This window comes from Mauremys reevesii, linkage group 5 (assembly GCF_016161935.1).
Source record: "Mauremys reevesii isolate NIE-2019 linkage group 5, ASM1616193v1, whole genome shotgun sequence".
NCBI lineage: Eukaryota > Metazoa > Chordata > Testudines > Geoemydidae > Mauremys > Mauremys reevesii.
The window spans coordinates 13,810,811-13,834,793 of record NC_052627.1 but is presented as its reverse complement, the minus strand read 5'-3'; the positions used below and the strand labels follow the sequence as shown (position 1 = coordinate 13,834,793).

The 23,983-nt window shown below is 41.9% G+C and overlaps 1 protein-coding gene and 1 long non-coding RNA gene across 11 annotated transcripts in view; one reads left to right on the top strand and one right to left on the bottom strand.

Annotated features, from left to right (window-relative positions):
• SLC4A4 (solute carrier family 4 member 4) overlaps positions 1-19,394 on the top strand; it is a 291,521-nt gene extending 272,127 nt beyond the window's left edge. For 7 of the 10 annotated variants that reach the window (XM_039542307.1, XM_039542309.1, XM_039542305.1 and 4 more), the window contains 7 exons: positions 115-293; positions 1,697-1,769; positions 6,807-6,875; positions 8,363-8,536; positions 10,613-10,774; positions 16,975-17,054; positions 19,016-19,394. In XM_039542307.1, coding sequence (XP_039398241.1) covers positions 115-293; positions 1,697-1,769; positions 6,807-6,875; positions 8,363-8,536; positions 10,613-10,774; positions 16,975-17,054; positions 19,016-19,121 — 843 coding nt within the window. In that variant the 3' untranslated portion in view covers positions 19,122-19,394. Of the gene's footprint in view, positions 1-114; positions 294-1,696; positions 1,770-6,806; positions 6,876-8,362; positions 8,537-10,612; positions 10,775-14,153; positions 14,251-16,974; positions 17,055-19,015 lie in introns of all 10 variants that reach the window. The other 3 variants (XM_039542311.1, XM_039542306.1, XM_039542302.1) reach the window with 1 other exon arrangement.
• Positions 10,769-22,558, bottom strand: LOC120407016. The gene is made up of 3 exons (XR_005599736.1): positions 22,440-22,558; positions 18,994-19,087; positions 10,769-11,713 (listed from the first exon to the last, which is right to left on the bottom strand). It is a non-coding gene; the product is annotated as an uncharacterized LOC120407016 (long non-coding RNA).
• Between the last annotated feature and the right edge of the window lie 1,425 nt (positions 22,559-23,983).

The following is a 23,983-nucleotide window of genomic DNA, read 5'->3' as shown; positions in this document are numbered from 1 at the left end:
AAGATGATTTGTGCGCCATTACCCTCAGTCTAGAACTATGAGAGGTCCTGGTGCTCTAAGACGTTTGATGATTAGCTGAATGCTAGAATGTGTGTTGCCTGTCTCTCTCCACAGAAAGGTGCTGGCTATCATCTGGATTTGTTTTGGGTGGCTGTTCTGATGATTATATGTTCCTTCATGGCCCTGCCCTGGTACGTTGCTGCTACTGTGATCTCCATTGCCCACATCGATAGCTTGAAGATGGAGACCGAGACCTCAGCACCTGGAGAACAGCCCAAGTTTCTGGGAGTGAGGTACGGCAAACCAAAAGTGGCCTTGTTTGCATGCAGAGATCAGTGTGTGCTGTAAGTGATCTAGCACCACGCAGGACAAAGGCAGAGAGACTCGGGGACAGGGGGAATAGATGTCAGATTTACAGCACATTTTCAGCTCAGCTGAGATTTCCTCAGAACTCCTTTAGTCCTCATTGGTTGTATTCACTTAGAGGTTTGTATTGAGTAGATCCTCTCCAGAGTTGTTTCCTAAAAGGGAAAAAAGTTATCTTTTTGTGTGTGTGTGTGTGTGTGTGTGTGTGTGTGTGTGTGTGTGTGAGAGAGAGATTAAAAGTTTTTCACCACTTTGAGAGTGAAATATGTAGGCTGAGATTTTTCAAAGCTGACTAGGAGACTTGGCTACAAAACTCCCAGAGGAATGTGGCTAATTTCCCTGGTTAGCTTTGAAAAGCTGATCTGTAATGACAAGAGCAGGCTTTCTGAGGATGGGAAAGTGGACAATGTCATACAGATAATTTTGCAATTGGAAATTAGACGTATATGAACAAATTCAGTGACCAAAGAAATCAAACTTGGGATGCCTAAAGCAACCAGCTCTACCTAATGGGTCAATTTAATGCAATATGTAGGTACCCAGACCGAGTGGCCTTAAGTGACTTCAGCAGAAGCAGTGTGCATCTGAAATTCAGGCCACTTACTTGGGTGCTTAAATGTGAATTTAGGTACTTAATTTTACATACTTAAAAATGTTGGCCAGGGTATTTTCAGACTTGCTGAGCAACCCTGGCTCCCTCTGAGGGCAATGAGAAGTGCAGATGCTCAGCACTTCCATAGAAAGTCAGACCAATAGTGCATGACTTTCTTCTGTAAGTGTGCTGACGAGCATACAGAATTGTGGTTTCCTTCGTAGATAGGGATTCAAATATGCCACCAACTAATGAGTCAATAGCAAATGATTTATCATTCATATGCGTATAACACACATTGCCAATCACGTACAAAGAATTTAGCCTGCCTGTTGATGGCTTGTGACGTTACGCTTTCAAACATTTTCCCCCAAAATTGATTTTAATATCCTACTCATTTGCCAGTAATTTGTTTGTTATTTAGCTATCTGAGTAAAAATGACACTCTGGGTATAGTCTCTATTTTCAAAGGAGCCAGGTTTTCAAAGATGGGTGCAAACTGCTGCACTCACAAATCAGGCAATCGGAGAAACATGCAAATACATTTTTTTTGCATTAGCAAAAAGTGTGCATGTTCAACATGTGTGCATGATGTTCCATGATGCCACCCACCTTTGAAAATCTGGCCTCAGAAACTAATTGTTAGTCTGTTTTGGGGATTTTTTGGGGGTGTTGAACAGGGAATGAAACCTAGGTTAAAGGAAGAGCTAGACCAGTAATTGTCTGATTTGGTTTCAGGGAGCAGAGAGTCACTGGAGTCATTGTATTCATTCTCACTGGTGTGTCTGTCTTTATGGCTCCCATCTTGAAGGTAAATATGTTAATTTTTCCCCTTTTCCTCCTTCTTGGGACACTGAAAGATAAGAGAGCTGCCCACACTGCAATAACAGACTGTTTTTATGATAAGACTCTCATCATAGCAGTATGGAACGGAGATTAGGGAGAATTATTGATGTAGTTTTATAATTTAGTGAGAACTTAAAATACATGATTTTTCCTCCTAAAAAGTTTATCTGTGGGTTGATACAGTGTTGCCAAGACATTTTAAGATTGGGGTTTTTTTGTTTTCTTTTAATATAAGAGTTGCTTTAAATGTTTGTGTGCAGCACTGTTATATTGTACTTCATATGTTTCATGCACTTGCCACATAAATGTACTCATGGAAAATGTACCACAGCAAACTTAGAGAGCTTGTTGGAGCCATGCTGAAAGCATGTTTGATAGTACAATGCATTTGCTCTGTGGAAGACACCGGTTTACAATGAATGTATAGTCAAGAAAAAGAAATGTGAAATTATAGAAGTGTATGTGTACAGCCATTTACATACTATTTTGCATCACTGGCGTGGCACAAAAGTCAGAGTATACCACTGAATCTGGTCCTTGCACCTTGAGTCAATGGGAGGTGAAGGAATGGCAGTATTGTGATATTGATTATCTGAGGCTGGGGGTGACAGAGAACGTTTCAGACTGATTCCCTTTCCAAACTCCCCTAGAAGCCAGAGTGACTTCACTTTATAGTCTTGGAGGAGGCTGCCAGGTGAAGAATTAGGATGGTTTCTTCAGCATGTATCAGAGGGATGGATATGGTGTGAGATGCGCTTTATGCATGCGTCCAGGGCATCCACATATTGTGTGTATCAGGAAATCGATGAGCATATCCGAAATAAAACACATCCTTTAGCTCATCCTGTTAGTACTGAGGAATCCAATTCCTGTAATACGTTAATTGCCATGAATAACTTTTCAGTGATCTCACATATGAGTTTAGAAAATTTTGCATTTGGCACCCAGCTCATGGGTGTGTGTTTATGACTCAGAATGTAGACATGACTTGCCACCGACAAGTGATGTCATCGAGAAGCATCGCCGCATTTAAGTGATGTCATCGAGAGGCATCGCCGCCGAAACGCCGCAGAAATTCGGTGGCATTTCGGCGGGTGCTCCGCCGCCGGCCAGGACGCGGGTGCCATGGCACCCATGGGCACCGCGTTGGGGACCCCTGACTTAGATGATGAAGAGTATAAAGAATTACTGGCAATCCATAAAGTTCAGCTGGTCTGAGCTAACAGAGCTGCTCCATGGGTAAAATTCTGACCCCACTAAAGTCAATGGGAGTTTTCTCACTGACTCCAGTGGGCCTGGATTTAAGCCCATTAGGTCCAGCTGTCAGAGCACGCATCTGAGCAGTGCTAGGTTCATAAAACTTGCTTTGCCTTTGAACAGAACAACCAAGAGAACTGAACTTCTAGGCTTTTCTCCTCTTACATCAGCAATATTTCTATCCCTCAGAAATATGCAAAATGTGTGCATACGAGGAGGATGATATCATAGAAATGCAATTTCTTAATCTCCTTGTTTTTCCTGATAGCCAGCTAGTAGAGTTCTGCCCAGGCACTGATCAGCTCTGCCTCTGATTTCTTTCTTTAAAACTCATTCCCCTTGGGGTTTTGTCTGTTTGCTACAACACAGATGTTTGCCTATTTTTTGAGATCAGGGATTTATTTGCATACAGCTACATACATACAGGTTACCGTTAATACATCGTTAGATCAAAGAACAACACTAGGGAAGCTAGTTACACGTCTCTGGTGCAGGAACTCTTCTATTCGTGTATTAGACTTTTGTGATGAGGATTATTTATTTATAGCATCCAAGATATAGGCAGTAATGGGGAACAGGAGAGTTGTGCCAAACAAGTCCCAGCCCTGTGGATTTAGAGTTTAAAGGCCCAGTCAGGAGCAATGCAGAACAGTGCATTGTTCTACGATATAGAAACAGTGGCAGGGGCCATAGTAATTGAATGATGTAACAGGTGGGTATTGTAAGGGAGAAGGCAAATGAGAACGTTGTGTATTAATCAGAGAGCAGTGTCGTGGAGAGGCAGGAGTGAGCAAAGGGGAAGATGTGACCCTGGGGTGGAGAGGAGGCAGCAGGACCAGATATGGGGAGGGGCCGGTGGTACCAAGTACCTTGAAGAGGAAGAGAAGAAGCTTTTAAAAAGAAGATTTCAGGGGCTGGTTTTACAAATAGTAAATTCCTCATCATGGTTCTTCTTAACTCTTCCCCCCTGCTCCCCTTGTCTTTAATTTCATGCATTTGGTTGTTACTTTGTGGCCTTCCCCCGATGAGCTTTTTTATGTCTAAGCAAGGATTGCTCTGTTCACTGACTATTTTACACACTTGCCTGAAGGACGTGTAGGGGGTAAAGTCTGTGGGATAGATCTGTATGATTCCCATTAAGGTCAGTAGGAGTTACTTGGAAAAATTCCAGAACCTTTAACAAAACTCAGCAATGGATTCTGCTCTTGTAAGAACTGCCTTGTGGCATGCCTTGTCAAACGTACACACCTTATGATGCCAGCAGTAAACTGAATACTAACAAGCCCAAATTTAATAAAACAGTCAGTGAAATGAATAACTGCATTACTGCGGTTTTGGGTTTTTTAATCTCCCTGATTCTTCCACTCAGTAATGGCAGATCTTAGTTCCTGCTAAGAGAATGATAAGCAATTTCCTATAAATACATTTTTTTCTTTAGTTGGCCGGCAACAGGTTTGCTTTGAGTCTGTCAGCTAGCACTCCCTTCCCATTGCCAGAATGAAATCTTCCAGAACTAAAGCACTGCACTTTTCCTACACAACTGGTTTAGGTTAAGCATGATACTGTACCTAGACTTCACCGAGGTGTGAGTTACATGTTTGTTTATCCTGCAACAGTGCGATGATACTCAAGTACTTTTATTAAAAAGAGAGAGAGAGAGAGAAACAGCCCAGAAAAACTTAAGAGCTGAACTAAGATTTCCACAAACTTTCGACCCATCTTGCTTTAGGAGACATTGTCTTGTCTTATCCCTCAGAGACCACAGCAATGCAAACAACACAAAGTGACCCATTTTTTCTTTCCTGCAGCGCACTGTCAGAGGGCTGTGGCAAGCAGGCTGCAGGAAAATCACTTAGCTTTTAATACAGAATATAAATGAATCCCGCTCAGTGAAGCAAGTGCTGCAAACAAAGCCACAACAAAGGATTAATGTACAGCAGAGAGACTTGCAGAAGCAGGTGGGGAAATGAGGCACAGTTGAGAAATGGGCAGCACATCCTCATTAAGGCCTTGATCCTGCACAAACTTATGCAGGCTTAACTTTAGGCACATGCTTAACTTTAGTCTCATTGACGTCAGCACAACAATTTTTAAAGTTAAGTGTGTGTATAAGCGTTTGCAGGATCATGGCCTAAGGAAGTACTTGTATGCCACTGTGTTTATAACCTAGGAAAGGGTTAATAATAGTATGGTGGGAATACAATAAAATGTTCTGTTGTCCTGCTTTCAAAGTTGTGCATTGAAGGTGTTAAAGAAATGTCACTCAAAAGAAAACTGGAATGTACTTAGTTCAGAGAGGCATTGGATGTGCTACGCCTGCCCTGCAGTGGTGGTTGCGAGTCATGACACTAACTGCTTTTCTCACCGCAGGGTGACTGATGCAGGAACTGCTCTTTTGCTTGGTGTCAAAGAAATTAAATTATATTAAGAATTTTAAGCAAATCTTGTATTTGGACCATCATCCGATATTTTGATTAACAACATGTCATGTTTATTACAAATAACTTTGCTGCTCAGCTGAGGGACTCTTTCATTTTTGGCAAGCTGCACCATTATTTTGCTGCTGATAAAGGCTTTTTGTCTGCAGTTGGAGTGCCAGATTTAAAAAAAAAATTAATTTCTCATGCGCTGCCATCTGTTCTGCAATGTGGTTCAGTGCTTTGAAACAGCTTCCATCCCACGCTAGGGGGATTGCGTTCAATGGGGGGTGAAGTGATCCCTATGTATCACCTGCCTTGGAAGGGTATTGGGTTTGTACTAATCAATGAATATTTATAAAGCACTTTGAGACCTTTCGATTAAAGGTAGATCCTGACCAAGCATCTGGGCTGGGTACTTGGCAGATGCATGGGGGGTTGAAATAGCCTATGTTGAAGGGAGTAGCATAGCTGTAAAGGTGGGGGCTCCTCTAGCATTGACCCCTCTCAGCCATGCAAGGAGCACAGATGGAGCAGGGCTATGTGCCATGCAGAGGGTGGACCCACTCCCTGTCTGGATCCCCAGCATCCAGCCTAAACATTACCCATTCCTCTGCGAAGGGGCCTGTTGTGTAGGGTGGGCTGGGCTTGCTTCTTCTGTGAGTGCAAAGTGGTGGTGGTGTTTGGAAGGCAGGTTTGGCAAGTGAGATGATGACTCACAATTGTTAGCCTGTGACTAGTTATGAATTAACGTGGGTCAACAATTGGACAAAGAACAAGAGGTTTGATTCACATCATTATCTAATCTCTGGTTTGGAACTCTTATGAGAACAACCTTCCTTTGCAGATTTCTAGTCTTTCCAGAGGCTGGCAATATGATGGGAATATAGTCGCTTTCCTTTTGGGAGGCAGCATTTCGGCTTCCAGTTTTATTCACACCCACAAGTGCAGGGACACAGGCTTGTTTTACAACTTTTAAAAAACTTTTAACGTTATTGGAACGCTTCCTACTCCCTGACTCTGCCTCCTGCTAAGGCTGGCTTCACTTCCCTTCTCTGTTGGGCACATTTTTGTGTTGTATGAGCCCTGGTGTCTCCCAAGGTAATTAAATCTGCCCTTTAGCTATTTATTTTTAACACAACAAGTGCTCTCCCATTTACTAAAATACAGTATAAAACTTGCTAATTTCTAAGACTTGGCATTACTCATGTATGTTTGAAATTCAGGGCTAGCACAGGATATGAATTGTGTTACTCTCTGTGTACCAACTAGATGATTGTTTGAGGTTATTCACTGTAGTTTTTCCACCATTCTTTTCCTTCCCCTAGTTTATACCTATGCCTGTGCTCTATGGAGTGTTCCTATACATGGGTGTCGCTTCCCTTAATGGAGTGCAGGTAAGTTCCCATAGCAACCAAAGCCACTCTGATATTTAAGGGTAGATTCTTTAAAGGACCTTGTCAAGAGGATGGTAATCATTAACCATTGCTCTTGTTTTAACTATTTGCCCTTTCCCTCCCCCTCCACCTCATTTTCATTCCAAAGGCTCTTACCAAGGCTTCACAAATATTATCACACAAATGTTGTCTTGTAGATGATACCAAATAAAAGCAACCTTTCCCCAGCAGAGCACCAAGTTCCGGCCTTCCGAGCACTGTCAGTGCCACAAGGAGCAATCGTGACCTTTTAAGTGTGTTCTCAGAGGGTGATTTAAAACCATCTCTCTGGCCCCTTACTGACAAAAATACTGAGAACAGTGCGTGTTCGCTTGTCATAGTCCTGCTCGGGCCTGTAACTGGGCCTGCTGCTTTGCATTAAGAATCAAGTTAACAGGATTCATGGAGCTGGTATTATTCTCCAGCATGACCTGGTGGGAATAACTGAGCAAAAGCCGAGCCCCCGTAAGGGAGCCTTTCTCCCAGGGCAGCCGCTTTAATCGGCATCAGGAAGCTGGAAGTGGTTTTGTTACTTTCTATCACCTGCTAATTGCAAACTTCTTCTCCACTTAGCAGTGTTTTAATGGGAAAAGACTACATGTTCTGTGGATGCCATCAGCATTTACTTAGTCCTTTAAAAAATGGCCCTCCTACCCCCTAGATTGAGATGAATCTGGTTTCAGAAGCAGGTGTCAGGCCAGAGCTCTGGCAAGGGACAAGCAGTCGATTGTAACCCCTGGTTCTCCCAAGCAGAATTTCTCAGTGCTCTGGCCCAGGTGGCCATTGTTTGTTTTTCAGCTGTCTAAGGACAACTTCTGAGTGATAGGAAATCCTGGCTGGGAATTCGCTCCAACCCGTCTCTTCCAGTGGGGCTAGAGGCACTTCCCCTCTTACCAGCTCCTCGGGCTGGTTTGTTTGTGACAGACAGTCAGGTCCCCAGCTGCTGGCAATCAATGCCGCTCCTATAGAACTATACCCTTTGCACCAGCTAAGGATCTGGCCCCTAGGCTCTCATTTTACACACTGTCCAACATTTCCAAACCCGGATGCCTAATGTCAGGCACCTAAATCCATATTTGGGCTCCTTAATGTAACTTGCTTGACTTTGAGAAGTGCTGGGCAACCACAAATCCCATTGAAATCCATGGGAGCTGCCAGCTTTTAGCACCTTTGAAAATCAAGTAACTTCTATTTAGCTGCCTAAATACGGATGTAAGAGCCTAACTTTAGGCACCCAGGTTTAAAAATGTTGCCCATTGTGCAGAAAATAAAAGTTACTTAAGAGGGAAAGAACTCAGCCACGGGGGGCAAGGGTGTGTGGGCGGGTCTTGTTTTTGCAGGAAGAGCAGGTCACCATTGGTTCACAAATTAAGGGCCAACAATGCTTTATCACTCCTTCTTGTGTATCAGCTACATTTAATTTTTTCTTTCTTCCCTCTCCTGCTTAGTTCATGGATCGTCTGAAGCTGCTTCTGATGCCTCTGAAACATCAGCCTGACTTCATTTATCTGCGTCACGTCCCGCTGCGCCGGGTCCACCTGTTCACTTTCCTGCAGGTGGTGTGTCTGGCCCTCCTCTGGATCCTCAAGTCAACTGTGGCTGCTATAGTATTCCCAGTCATGGTGGGTGGTGTGTCCAGTTTCTACTTCATTTCAGGCTCCCTTTACTTAAAGCACCCCACAAAACACATTACAGCGCCAAGCTGGTAGACCCCTAGCGAAGAACCTTTGTCACTCCATCCATCAGACTGATACAGGATTACAAGAGGAATGCTTTCTGCACCCTCTGCTCTTTGTGTTTGTGGCTGCTTTTTCACAAATCTTTTTGGGGAAAAAGTTAATTTTTTTTCCCGGAAAACCACAATTATTTTTAATCAATTTTTGCTGCCACAGTCAGATTTCCCACACCCTCCCTCTGAGCTATGTCAACATGTAAGAAGTGCATTGTTTTCCCTTGATAGTTCACATTAAAGACTGCACAGAAGTCTTCTTCCCTGCTTCTCAATAACACAAACTGACAAAAGCAAAGGAATTTGAGGGCAGAGCTGTTCCTCGCTGTCCTTTGCTTGTGTGCTGCTGTAACTCAGGATGCGGAAATTGAGAAAGTTAATTGGCTAAGTCAGGAATGAGAAGTCGGCTTTTCTTGGAACTGTGTGTCATAAAAATTAACACTGGTTCATTTACTCATTCTATCTTTGGGGAAGTGTTTCTTTATTTTTCAATATTACATCAGATTCACTCTAAAATGTTGAGTAAATGTTGAAGGACAAATTATTCACCCAGTATATCACTGTGTAAATGTATAAGGCTCTTGTATGGTATTTACTCATAGACAAGAACCTAGTGCACCTGGTAGCACCAAGACCAGAAACCCCAACACTGCCACACTTTGGGGGAATTCAGATGCACACTTGGCAGCAGGTTCTCTCTTTTATAATGGGTCAGAGCAAACCCCCAAACCTGAAGAGACACCTACACAAACACATGATCCTTGGAAGAGCTTAGCTGCAAAACCAAACAGCACAGCTCAGGCCCTTCTCTATTATGTGTTTTATCTTTGGTATAACTAGAACGCTCCGGAAGTGAGGATTTCATTCCAAACCTACTGTGACCGAAACAATACCTCCATTAACGTATACTTGATAGAGTCTAGGCTCCAGCTTAAAGGCAGTTCAGATTTCAGCTAGGCTCATGCCGGATGGCTCATCATGAAACCGGGGCTAAACTTTCCTTATTTCAGGCTTAGTTAATAGGTGACTCAAAGCCAACTGTAGTTGTACAATGTATGGTTTATCTAAAAAAGGGGGAGAGAGAGAAACAGAGAAAAAAATAAAGGGACGCGTTTACTCTTGTGTTGATGCTGTTAGAAGGAGCAAAGCTGATGCAGTTAAGAAAATTCACTGTGGTTCCTCTGTGGAAACATTCCTATGTAGATACCTTTAAAATCAATATATCTGGTCTGCTGGCATATTAAGAGCCATATCTTTACAAAACAGGAGTAAAAACATTTAGCAAAGGCATCTGAGAGAGACTGAGCTGGATTCTCTTCCTCATGTGCACAATAAGCAGAGATCTGAATGTACTCCAGTTACAGATCCCCAGTTTGTTACATCTGTGCAAACCCCCGAAAGGCAGTGGGGCTGCACAGGGGTAACTGAGAGCCTGGCTTGGCCTGCAGAACTTCAGTTGCTGGTGATGATTCACAAGAACCCAGCTAGACTTTTAGTTCCCAAGTTAAGTTTGAAGAACTGGCAGTTTGTGAAATCAATCCTGTTTACTTGTAACCCAAGCACCTTTCAATACAGAAATAACTGGGACACAGTAACCATGGAACCACTCAATGCCATGTTTTCCAAAGTCATTTTTCAGGGTAGAATTGTAATGTACCTGTGACAGGTTATAGTGTAACCCTGTATATTGTTCCTGTTTACACTGACTTGTGGTCACCTAAGACATTGAAACCTGGAGTCCAAATCAGCTACAGGGTTTAGATGTCCAACCTGACGTGAGCTATTGCAGTAGCCTCTCAGATTTCAGACGTGTTAATTGGCAGGCAGGCCTGAGGCATTTGTGGAGAAGAACAGTGTCCGATTGAATACACAGGCTAAAGCCAGTATCCCTGACTAAAGGTAATGTGCTGAGTGAGTAAGGGGAATGGTAACATTTAAACACGGGAATGCTGAATTTGTGTCCCACCAGATCCTGGCGCTTGTGGCAGTCAGAAAAGCCATGGACTACCTCTTCTCCCAGCACGACCTCAGTTTCCTTGATGACGTCATTCCAGAAAAGGACAAGAAGAAGAAAGAGGATGAGAAGAAGAAGAAAAAGAAGAAGGGCAGTCTGGACAGTGACAATGACGATGTAAGGAGCTTCCTGCCGTCGTAAAGTAATAACCTCTAGGTAGCTAATACTGGGTGTCCCTAGGTGCACTCCCTCCTCCCTGCCTAGTTTGACTCAGACTCAGCATGATCTTTACCCGCTGCAGGCACCTGGCCCGGAGCTTGTCATCTTTCAGATGTCCCTAACCTCTGCCGGTGGCACTTTCATTTCCGAGAACCAAGAGTCCCGTTTTCACAAGCATACTCTGCTCTGTGTCTAGTGAAATGTTATGTGTTCTGCGTGCTCTCTCTTCCCCTCGTCTCTTTCACTTTTGTTTTTTGTTTTGCTCTTTAGGATGCAAGTCCTCTGGGCAACCAGCTCCACTACCAGTGAAAATAATACACTTGTTTGGAGTATTCCACGGCTCTTTAATTCGTTCATTCGTTTAATTTTTAAAAGCGCACAAAGATGTGACTTGCTTAGTCACATTCCGCAAGGTCTCTTGTTTGTGGCTGGTAATCCTGGCTTGAAAATTGAGAGAGGATAAGTGGCTGTCTAGCGTGTGATTTACTCGGAGCTCTAATCTCTGGTTGTCGTGTGCATTAAAATAATGAAGCATAGCTGCTAATGTTGCTCTTAAGCCGTGTGCCTTAGAATACTTCAGTTGGGTTTTTTTTTTGTTCTATATGCACTTAAACAAAAATATTGCCCTTGTGCCTTTAAAGCATTTCCCTACCAAGGCTTCATTTGAGGTCACATGTCTATTAAATCACTGTCTCTCTCCTGGGGAGTTGGCTCTCTTTACCCCCAGCTGAATGACAATGGGAAAGGACAACGGGGCTTTAGTAGTTAAAGTACAATGATGCAGAGAGTTTGGGCTGGTGTGAGTGGGGTTACTTCTTCCTCTGCTCCGTGAAGAACCTGACTCCTGTGGCTGGGAGAGGAAGGATGCTCCCCTGAAGAGGAATGCTGCCACTCCTCCTAGGTGAAGAAAGAGGTGAAAAAATGGCACAAATTGCACATTCAGTCTAGAAATTCCATGCAGGTACTTGTACAGTGCACCCCATTAGCCCACCGGTCAGCCCATAGGACACAAGTTTCAGAGCTGCTTTTAGGCTCCATAATCAGCTGATCCATTGGACCAGCCCATGTCGGACAGCTGCTTATAATATTCCCCGAAGGTCATACATTGCCCCCAGGCCCAACAACATTCCATGTACATCACTGGAGCTCAGACACATTGTGCCTGATTAAAAGGAAAGTACTGGATTGATTTCTAACACTTTCAGTGACTATAGCAATGCGCCTGAGTGCACGGTGGTTGTGACGGTTGTGTATCTACTCAGGCTATCTAGTTACTGACATTACAGTATTTGGTTGTATGGGAGGCTGGCTTACAGAACATTCCTTTTAGTTAACATTTCTTAGGACATTTTTTTCAGCACTCATTGCAACAGGATTCCTGCAGATAATATGTGGCGGTATATATTTTTTTCTTTTATTCTATAAACCTGCCCTCAGGAGATGGCACAAAGCAGGTTGTGTATAATGTATAAGTGAACAGGTGTCCAAAGATGACATTTTAGGGCATATATAATATACGTGGCCTTAGAGAGAATGAAGGAGGCCCGTTGAGTTCTAAGTAAGGATTTTTTAGCAATTAGGTGCAAAGGCGGGAACAGCTCAGAAGCACATGCAGGTATCCCATCCCTGGTTCCCCAGCCTACACCTTCAAAAGTGTCTAGTGATTTTTGGGTGCCCATCATGAGACACCTTCAAGGAGTGCCAGAAGCAGAGCATGTTCTGAACGTCAGACCTCGTGAAAGTGTTTCAAGTTGGGCTCCCAAAAATTACTAGTAACACTTAAAAAAAATTTTTTATTTTTTTTTGGATTACTATGTTTATATCAGGATTCACATTTAGTAACCTTGTCAGAGCTGCCAAATGCTGAAGATGCAAAACCTTGAATGCTTTTCTTTTTTTGCATATTGAGATTTGAGTTCTCTTTTTCTTGCAGATGGTAATGTGTAAAGAAGAACCTCTAGAATCAGCATTTTCATCATACTTATTATATTCCTTTGCCTGGAAACTTTGATTTGTTGGAGGGGGCTATTGGGGTAATTTGGGATGGCATCACTACCTCTCTGGATGTTTGCTGTTAAACCATCCCTGTCAGAACTGACTGTCATCCCTGAAGCTCACAAAAATATTTCTGAAGAGCAAATGTTTTGCCTTTGAAATGTACCAGATTCCCACTGGAAACATTTGTAAAATACCCAACAATCAGTGCAGATACCACAAGACCTCTGTACAAGGTCTTCCTACTCAACCTTTCAAATGGCATACTGTGCCGGGTCTGTCAATGCAGTACCTATAACTTTTCAGGAACAATGTCTAAACATTTCTAGCAAAATGCAACTTAATATTAATTGCTTTCCCAAGTGCTGGCATGCCCTTCCTCCGTTATGAGAAAGTTGTTTTATTTAAATGGGTAATCAAGGCTTCTAACTTTTAAGCATGTTATTTAAGTTCCACTGAAGTCAATGGGACTTAAGCATGTGCTTAAGTGTTTCCCTGAATGGCAATCCAAATGAATAGAGTCTAGCCCTTCCTGTCAGTACGCTATTCCTGGAACATGGTGTTTCAGTTGCTAAGGGTCTGAGCCAAAGCCCCTTCAAGTCAATAGAGGGCCCTCAGGGAGAAAACATGTGGGACTCACTTGCTAAAGTACTGGCAACCCCTCTCTGCACTGCAGATACCTCAGAGTGCTGTGTAATGGTGCTAGCTGCTTAGTCCTGCTTCTGCTGGATTATAAAAGATCGTAAATGGAGTGTGGAAATAGGGAACTAAATTAAATGTAACTTGAATTTTAATTGGGACTGGTCATTTTTTTGAAAGGGGGGGGGAGATAAGAAAGCCCACCCGACGGGTTGCTACGGGACTCTGCCCATCTCAGTTATAGCAACTTCAGAGGAAAAGAAACATCCCTGAGCCATTTCAGAAAAAAATGGCAGCAGAGGGATACTTCTGATGGGTTTTCACACACTTCAGTCCTGTGTGATTTCTCACTGAGAATGCAGCATGCATCTGTATTTTCCATTCAGCTGGGGGCAGTTGCCCCTCTGGCATGTTTGAGCTGGACACAGGGCAGAGTTTTATAAATTGGGGACAAGGGGTGTGGCAGAAGGCGGAAGGCTCCACTGCGTCTTTAATCTGTCTTGCTTTTGTAGTAAGGGAAGGGGAAGTATGGTGTGACGCGGCCGCTGAGCGCATGGAAACGACTGAGGTGGATGAACCCTTTTTCCCTTTCTCACTCCTCTCCGCCAGTGGCTGCGTGCAGGATGGATTTACTATGTGGGGGACGCTAAGAGAGAGAGAGCAGTGGCAATGTTCTAAGACCTTTTGCACGTTTCTTTCACAGTCCGACTGCCCCTACTCAGAAAAAGTCCCAAGTATTAAAATTCCAATGGACATCATGGAACAGGAACCTTTCCTAAGTGATAGCAAACCTTCCGACAGTGAGTAGAACTAACCTCTTGCATGCCTGCTTGAGTGTGTCTTGCACTGCCAAAAAGATATGCACACAGAGATTAAATTAAAAAAAATAATCTGTCCTATCCCTTAGAAGTTTGCTCTTTTTCTTTTTTAAACAATTTCCAGGCCTCGAGTTTTTTGGGGGAGGTTTGTTTATTTTTTCCTTTTTTCTTTTTTACAAGTTTTGTGTTATCCTTCTTGGTGCCTCCACCTTAACTGCCTCTACTCAGCTACTAACAGGTCTCTCGCTAGCTCTCTCTCGCTCTCTCTCTCTAACCCTCTAAATCATCCAGTCCATTTCTGGCTGTTGTTGTTTGTGTGTGTGTTGGTGTGGTATCTACTTGGTTTCTCTCCCTTGCTGTTAATGTTCTGGATTGCAGCGGGTAGAATCAGCACCACTGTCCATTACTGTTTTATTTCCTTAGGTTCCAAACAATCACAAAGATCAGCACTTAACAAATTAGGCCTGTCATTGATCTTCTTAAATCATTTAATTGACAAGGCGGTGATCATTTAAACTATGCAGTATTAACATATTTGCCTTCTTAGGTGACTTGCATTTGTGTTACATCTGTTCCTTCTCTTTTGGTTTTTTATTCTAATATCCACAATTGATTATATTTTTTCCCCAATTTTTAACTTTTGTTTATAGCCATTTGCATTGTCTAGTGTTTATAATGTGTTTAATAGGCCTGGAATTTCAGATTAATTGCCATGAGTTCTCAGGGGGGTTGTGTCAGCTTTTTAAAATGACAAGCAGTAGATGAAAATGCTGTTTGGGAATAACAGAATTGGAAAGGAAACACAAATTATTGTATTAAAACAATTATTGAGGTGCTGGCAATGAGCATTTAAGGGTCAAATAGTGAATTATCTTTGGCTTTATTTATGTTCTCCGTTGATGAAAGCTTATGGCTGCGTTGTACTGCAATTTGAAATTTCATAGCTATCCAATTTCCTTTTTGTTTAAAGGAATCCTGGCAATGTTTAGGCCCAGAGGGTATAATTTTAAAAAGTGCGCAAGTGACTCAGGCTTTGTCTACACTACAATCTTAAATTGATCCATTGATTGTAACCAATGGGCTGTAGATGCTTTTGAAAATTGTACCTATAATAGTGTGTGTGCGCGCATTTAAAAATACAGAGAAACCGGATATGTATAGAAATTGATAGCAATCCAAATACAACAGCATTATTGTGATTGTGAGAACCAAAAAGCGATGCAGACAATTCAGACATGCGTCTGACGAAGTGGATATTCACCCACGAAAGCTCATGGCTCCAATACGTCTGTTAGTCTATAAGGTGCCACAGGACTCTTTGTCGCTTTTTAGACAATTCTTGTTTCACCAACCAAATGGCCTGAAAGGCTAAAAATTAGAGACTCACAACTTACTCTATTTGAATAATTTAAAGTGTTGTTAATGTGATAGGCAAAAGCATTTTTCAAATATGATTTTGATTTTGACATTGCCCCAGTACTGTAGATGTAAAATCTGATTCAGCCTCCCTGCTGATCAGATATACCACAAAAATAAATCACCTAATATGGTGAACTGCACAGAATTACAGGAGGGTGGCCTATCATGGCGCTCGGCCTAATGATCCCACTTTGATCCCCTTTGCAATGTCTGTGCATGTAAAAATAATGTAATCTCTTACTAGTATAATGCTGTATTACTATAGTTCAGGGTCTTTGAGATCTTCATAACAAATCAAATTATCAGAGCACTTCCCACTCTGAGTGGTGAATTGCTAAAACTTAGAGTGGCTGTATTTTTACATTTTGAAAAATAAAATTGACTCTCTTTTATTTAGTGGCAAGGCAAAAGTTATAATGGAGGGTTTTCTTGCTCTTGAGAGAGTAGCTGGAATCTGTCTACACTGTGGTATCATCCTGCGAAAGGCTTTGTTCGAAAGCATAATACAAATAATACTTAGAACTTCTGCAGCATGTTCACTGCAGTTTACAAATATTTAATTCATCCAGTAGGATGGAAAGATTAGATGTTTATCCGTACATGTTGGTAAACATCAGTTTGCACCATACACACACAAACCAACAAAAAATATTTCCATTGATTGAAATTTGCAGCTAGGTGATGTAAGAAAAATGCTGCTTGAGAACTTAGAGTTTGATTTAAAGATATTTACTCTGTATATTTTGACAGGTGGTGTTGACAACTTGTGTCTTAACAGTTATAAAGCTTAATTTTTTTTCATCTTCGCATTTGCTGTCATTAAATTATTCTGACCCTCCCATAATTTTCCACACATTTAAATCAATAAAAGTTGGGAAAAAAATTAAATTGAATTCTGCAGCCCTAATTACACCACCCTCCAGTTAAGTATGGAGTGAGTTTTCATGCTATATTTGGTTGGTAGGAACATTAGAGGTGAAGTTTCAAACAATGCTGGGCCAATGAAATATGCATGTAGTGGTGGGTGCATGGGTATCTACCTTTTTGCATGCACAGAGGCAAGGTTGCAGTTTAAGTAACGACGTTTGAAAATTAGCATTTTGTCTCACGCTGATGGCAGAGTTTTTTTCCCTTTTGACTGTATCGGTTTGATTCTGTTGATGTCGTCCATGCTTTTTCGGAATCTGTGAAATTCCATGGTTAAATATTTGGGGACTTGCTAGAGGGGAACTTTATATTTTTAATGGCTGAATGCTGTGACAAACGACTTTGTTTTTTCTTAAACAGGAGAAAAATCACCAACATTCCTTGAACGCCATACATCGTGCTGATAAAATTCCTTTCCTTCAGTCACACACTATGCCAAGGTAGGAGCTTCCACAGCACGCTCATGAGATGTATTGTACGTTCAGTAAATACAATGGAGGTGTGGCTCTCATGAGGTATATGATAGGTCCAGGCTGAAAGGGAGGCTCGCTTTGCAGTGGGGCAAAAAAAAAAAAAAATCTGTATGGGGTTCAATCCAGTTCCCATTGAAGTTAATGGGAATTTTGCCATTGACTTAGTTGCATTAGGACACACACATAATAAAAGCTGAGTTGTTATAACTTAGCAGAGGGACCTTGAGAAACTTATTACCCTGAAAGAATTGCTGCCACAAAAGTTGTCTCATTGACAGATAGGATTTTCTTTAAATTTTAGAATTGTGTATCAAGACAGACTGTGTCCCCCTGTAAGGAATTATGCTGGGCCACAGTATAAGAAAGTTGAGATACTTGCTGCTGTTTAACTGCATCTATCTGCATGGGTGCGCATGCCTACTAGGGGCAGACATTCAGGAGATGGTGATGCCAGGGCCGGCTCCAGACCCCAGTGCGCCAAGCGCGTGCTTGGGGCGGCGTGCCGCGGGAGGGCGGCAGGCGGCTCCGGTGGACCTCCCGCAGGCATGCCGCCCTGCTTGGGGCGGCGCAATTCCTAGAGCCGCCCCGGGTGATGCCCCTCCTTCATATGTTTGAGCGCATTCTCCAGAACAGGAGGAGGGTGGTGGCTCTGAGTCCCAGATAGTACTGCCTAACATTCCTCCCTCCCAGACACCCTCACTAGCAATCGAGCAACCTGCTGTAGTGAGGTTTCTCCAGGATTGGTTTTCAGGGGGCGAGGTGGTCACAAGCACTTTACACAGGTGCTTTGAGTGCAGAACCCAGATTTTGGCCCCTCGCGTAGCAGAAGATTGTGGGATCGCCATTTAAGTAATAGTCTGTAACATGAGTTTCATATGCCCCAATTCACAGCCAGGTACTTACTTACTTAAACTACAGCATGTGTGTAAGTGCTTATGTACCTGGCCAAACTACGGCCACAGACAGGTTTCCATGATGGAAAAAAAAAATCATGTCCCCACTGGAGTGGGAACTGTGATTAAAAACCCTTTTACCAATCACCCTGTTTAAACATGGCTGCAGTAGCATGGTTCTGAGCCTAGCACTGACTTGGCCTTGCAGTGCTGCTGGTGAGAGAGTCTGACTATTGAATTTACTGCTTAAACAGCCAGAGAGATTTTGTCCAAGAATTCCCAAAGATTAGCAAATGATCTCTTCATGTTAAAACAAAAAGCAGCAGCCTTTTATTTTGAGTGCATGACATTATGGATATCAGGAGTAAATAGCTCAGTGGTTTGAGCATTGGCCTGCTAAACCCAGGATTGTGAGTTCGATCCTTGAGGGGGCCACTTAGGGATCTGGGGCACAATCAGTATTTGGTCCTGCTAGTGAAGGCAGGGGGCTGGACTCAATGACCCTTCGGGGTCTCTTTCAGTTCTAGGAGATAGGATATCTCCATTAATTGAATTGAATTTAATAAAGTGTACATATCTGTAATTATTCAGTGCAGGAGAATTGTTAGCTTCTTCCAGGATCAAGCCCCGAAGTTGGATTTATAAAGGCATGTAGGATTGTGTTAGGAATAGATACCACAGACCGCAGCCACCACTGACTATTTGGGCTGTTTAATATACATAGGACTAAATTCCTGAATACTCTATTATTTATGTATGAATTTAGCGAGACTTGAATATTCATCCCATTTCTAGACATATCTTAGACTAACAAGCATTATTCGGCCAGTAAGAAGTAAAATGTTAAGATTCCCTCATGTTAAAACATAGTGAATGCACTTTATTTTCATGTGACTTGTCAATAGTTGCAGGCACTAGTTAGTCAGAAGTGGTATTTTGTAATGAAGTTGGGGAGAAATCACTTGACCCTTTCAAAATGCACTAGAAACATAAATTCAGTCCATATGTTTTACCTTGTTTTCTTTTTGCATTCAGCCCTCCACGAACTCCAGTGAAAGTTGTGCCTCAAATTAGAATAGAACTTGAGCCTGAAGACAATGGTTATTTCTGGAGGAGCAGGGGAACAGAAACTACTTTGTAACTTTTTTTGTTTGTTAAACTTATACTGAACTTTTTTTTGTCACCAGCCAAATATTAAAATGCTCTCTGCTTCCCTGCCACATAGGTAAATCTGACACACACTGTACCTTCCCTCTACCTTTCTCACCCAGTTTTTCCACTCACCAACATTCGTTTTTGCCTTCTGTCACTCCGACACAAACGCATCTCTCATATTTTTTAAGCAGAGGGCAGAAGTATTAAGGATATATTATAAATACCTTTGTGAAATGTCGGAGGAACTGACATTACCTTAGTTGTGAATCAGTGTTTGTTTTTCTTTTTTCTGTCTGGCAGAACAAAACTGACCTCCAGGCTAATTCAATGTCTTTACTACACTACTGGAAAGTGCTGCTACACTAACTTGCTCTTAAAGTCTATACTTGTAGTGTCAAGAGAAGGAAAACTTAAAGGTACTTCACTCCCAGCACAGACAAACTATTGCCAGCGTTGTAGCTTGTGTTCTGAAATGTCCCTTTCCTATGCAATTTTTTTTTTTAAACACTTTAATGGACTTATCTGTCAGGTACACTGAAGAGTGTTATTTTCCTAGATTATTTTGTTTAAATTATGGGGCCTAACCTGCAACTTTTTTGTCAATTTTTTAAACTTTTTTTTAATTACTGTAAAGAAAAATGAATTTTTCCTGCAGCAGGAAACATATAGTTTGGAGTAGTTCTACCTCTTATTGCTAGATGCCAGGCTTTCTGTAAAAATGTATTGTATGATATCTGTGATTTTTACAAAAATTACACAATCTCCAAGTCATGGCATAGGGCTGGATCAGTTTTAATAATACCTTCCATCCGAAGCCTCTGTTTGTTAATTTGTTTTTAAAGACTCTAGCTGTACGTGAAGGTGACAGGATGTAAGTTAACTCTTGTGTGGTTTAGGAAGAGACTTACATTTAATGGCAATAACTGATGTACTGACTGGTAGTGTCAGTGGACAGATGCTGATTGTATTAATTTTGTTGCTTTCCAATGCAGTACGGTTAGAATTATTTCATGTACAGGAGTGTGGCTGTACACATTTGCATGTAATACAGCGTGGACGCCATGATCATATGGTTAAGGGGAAGATAGTTTTAATCTTACTTATCCGGATATATACATCCATAACATTTCCTACTTAGGAACGCCACCAATCAGTCACGAAGGTCTACACTCTGAATGCAGATAAATGAACTGTACTCCCCCAGATCCAGTCACCATTGTGTATAGAACTGTCCTTACAGCTTAGAATCCACCATGGCAAAGACACCATTTCGAATGCATCTTTTTAAATGGATAAAATAGCCACATCACTTTGCTTCTAAACAAAGCAGACAAATGTCACTTTGATTGAGATTTTTTTATCCTCACTTGTATATATTTTAAAAAAATAAACATACCAAACCATTTTGGAAATTGGGCATTACACTGAAATTTATCCATGTGACTGCCTGACAAGGTTCCTTTGTACACACAGCATGCTCTGGATGTGCATTAAATGTAGCACACCGTCAAGGCATCGTTTATCCTCCCTGGGGGACTCTTAGGTGCTACTCAGCTAGGGGTCTGCTCCAATTCCCTCTGACTGAATTTCCACTCCATTGTTCCTTCAAGGGCCGTCTTTCCAGCCCCTTCGCCCACCATACCAACAAGGGTTTGGGAAGAGCCCAGTTGCTCAGGCCTTCCCAGGTGGTTTTTACCTCCAAATCCCTCTTCGCTTGGGGAACAGTCGGGAAATGCTGACCCTGTCGACAGCGTCTTACCACCTGTTTCGCCACAGCATTTGGAGAGGAGACTTGGCATGAGAGAGCACTGTTTCGGGCAGAGCCTTTTATAGGGTCAAGAAACCCGGGGATTGGCACTCCACTTTTATTTGACCCTCTGCCAGATCTACCGTGTCTGTGAATGAAAGTGAAGAGAACAATCTGACCCTAGCCATTGACAGTAGCCACACCTCGGAGGGGTGTCAGAAGTATGGTAGCATGCAGATGCTCAATCCTGCTCCTGTTGAAATCAATGGGAATCTTGCCACAGGCTGGGTTTACTCCTAGTGGCTTTAAGGGGCTGGCCTAATATTTAATACCATGTGCATTTAAAAAAAACCAAACCTGTGCACCCCCACAAGCTACTTTCGAACAGTTTGTACTTGATGCCTCAGGGGAAATGAAACTGCTGTAAGAGGACTAACGGCCTGCAAAGCTGTAGTGAAAAGGACACAGCCCATCTTAAGCTAAAAACATAACTATCAGATAGTACTGAGACCCGATATGCCATATTTTAGCCTCCCATCACTAACAGGCACAGAATAGTGTAGAGGTTTTTTTCCTTTGTCCAAATGTGCTACAGAAGTCTCTGGAAATGTTATTTTTAAATAAAATGCTGTATTAAAAGACAGCAGAAATATGGACCATAATAATTGCAGCCTGACCTTATTAAGGCTGTTGGGCAGGTATAACTGGCATTGCCCTGTTGACGCTACACCAGTTTGTACCCATCCAGAAACCAACCCATTAGTCTCCCACTGTCGGTGGTGTTATTTGAGAGCTACACCTATAACACAGCAGTGTAGCATGTTTACACATTAGAAGCTGGGGGAGGGGTGGTAAATACATTGAAGAGGAAAAAAAAAACAACCAAATTGAGCATCCCACCTTATATCAGCATTTAAAAAACAAATATACGCCCTCCCCATCCAAAGCAGGAGATCTAAGGTCCAGCCCATGGTCAGTCCAAAAAGTTGGTTCTGCTTTAGAGGGACAAATGAGCTGTCACTTGGAAAGTTATGAAAATTGGTGACAGTGACAAAGGGGGGGAAAATGCAGCCTTTCTTCCTTGGCAGAGCGGCATACCAGAAACAGTCCAACCCTGATTTCCTGAGTGACATCTGAAACCTTCAGGAAGGGAGTGTATATTGCCTGCAGCTAACAGATCTGGCTAACTGGAGGATGGCTAGTTAGGGTTGTGCTGTGTATCTGGATGTGCTATGTTAATTTAAAACATAAAACACTTTTCATTCCTCTATAAAAATCACAACCCACTATAATGTGAAACAACAGAGCCAAGTACCATGTACAAAGTATGCGGGTGTAGGATTTTGTTCTCTTCTGCTCAGACCCTCTGATTTTGGTTTAGAGAAACCCACATGTGTTTGCTGAGGAAGGACTGAAATAAATTAGTGTTGGACAACAGCCGATTTTTTTTAGAAAAGCACTGAAGGAAGAGAGAATAAGAACTGCTTACAGCTTACAATGCACCCTCCAACCCACCCACCCACACACAACAGAGCAGATCTTTACATTAGCTATTACCTGGTGATCAATCTCCAGAAAATGAGGTCTTCCACTTTTGAACCATGTTAAATGTACTTGAAATGTATTGACTGCTGATTTATCGTCGTCTTTGCTTTAACAGATTGAGCTCTTGTACAGAGGGTGACACTGTTTAGGGATGGGACAAAAAAATAATAATCAAAGATTGATATTTTTCTTATCTATACACATTTAATTCCTTTGTGGCAGAAGTTTGGGATTTTTCACGACAGCACTAAACTGAAAGGTTTTTGTTCGTTTGAAACAAACAAACAAACGACCTGCTGGCTCCAAAAGGTGAAATGCAGCAAAATGCCCCTTTGATAGCATCACCCTATCGAGGGTCTCATGAAATAGCATTTCATTGCGATCTTTCAGCCTTGGGACAATAAATAGCAATTATGTCAAAAAACTGTGGCGGTGTTTGTGGGGTGGGGGGAGAAGCTTGGCTCACCAAATTTCTGTTTTGAGAGTGTTTTAGGGGCTGAAATCAATGAGCCCCCTTAATGAGATGAGCTTCTGCTACTCAGGGCTAATATTATCCAGTGAATCTTTACCGCTAACTGTGTCCCAGACCTACAATGTGAAAATAGTGATTGTCTCCCTCTGTCTCATGTTTGTAGCCATTCCTATGGCTGATACATGTATGTATATTCATTACATTTTTGGAATCAACACGCACTTTCAGATACTTCTATTATTTTTAATCCTCTTAAGTCTGTATTTGCTTCGGAGGAGAGAATAAAAACGTACTTTAAATGAAGTAGATCAAGATGGTGGAACAAAAAGGAAAAAAGCAGAAAACATTTCAATATATTAATGATTTTTTCCAGTAATATAAAACATGAAATTCCTTATAACATTATAGTATTTTACAGTTTTATGAAGCTTTCTATTGTGACTTTTATGGAATCAAGAGATGAACAAGATGAGATATTTTAGCATTTATATTTTTCAAAATTAAATGTGTACTGAAAATAAAGTAACTTTATGCATTTATTGGTGAGTTGGTTTCTGTTGCGACTCTCAGTTACTGTATTAAAGAAAGATCGTTATGCACAGGGCAATGTGTTTATCTTTCTGGGCCAAATATTGGACAGATCCCTTAGCAGTCACCCCATTTTTAGGCTCATGGAGATAAATAGGAAACAGTTATTGTGAAACTTAGGCCAAGATCCTCAGTTGGTGTAAATCAGCATTGATATCAGAGGAGGATATGGCCCTGAGGGTTTCAAAAATGTGCTTTAATATGATGGAATTATCGTCCCTTTAGGACACTTTAAAACAAGAATCTTTCAGTATAACTCCATATAAAATATTCTATACTGCAACAAACCACAGGGTCTCTGCAGAACAAGGTTCAGCATAGGAAAACACAGTGTGAGCCCCTGTGTCTGGAGAGGCCATGTCTAGGAGCAAGGTTTTCATTCACTCACTTCTAATTATTAAGCTAGCCATGTGCGAGACACAAAATCTACCAAGAACATCAGCTGTCCTCATACAGGCCACCAAATAGCCTCAGGATGTTACTGACTCAGTTACTA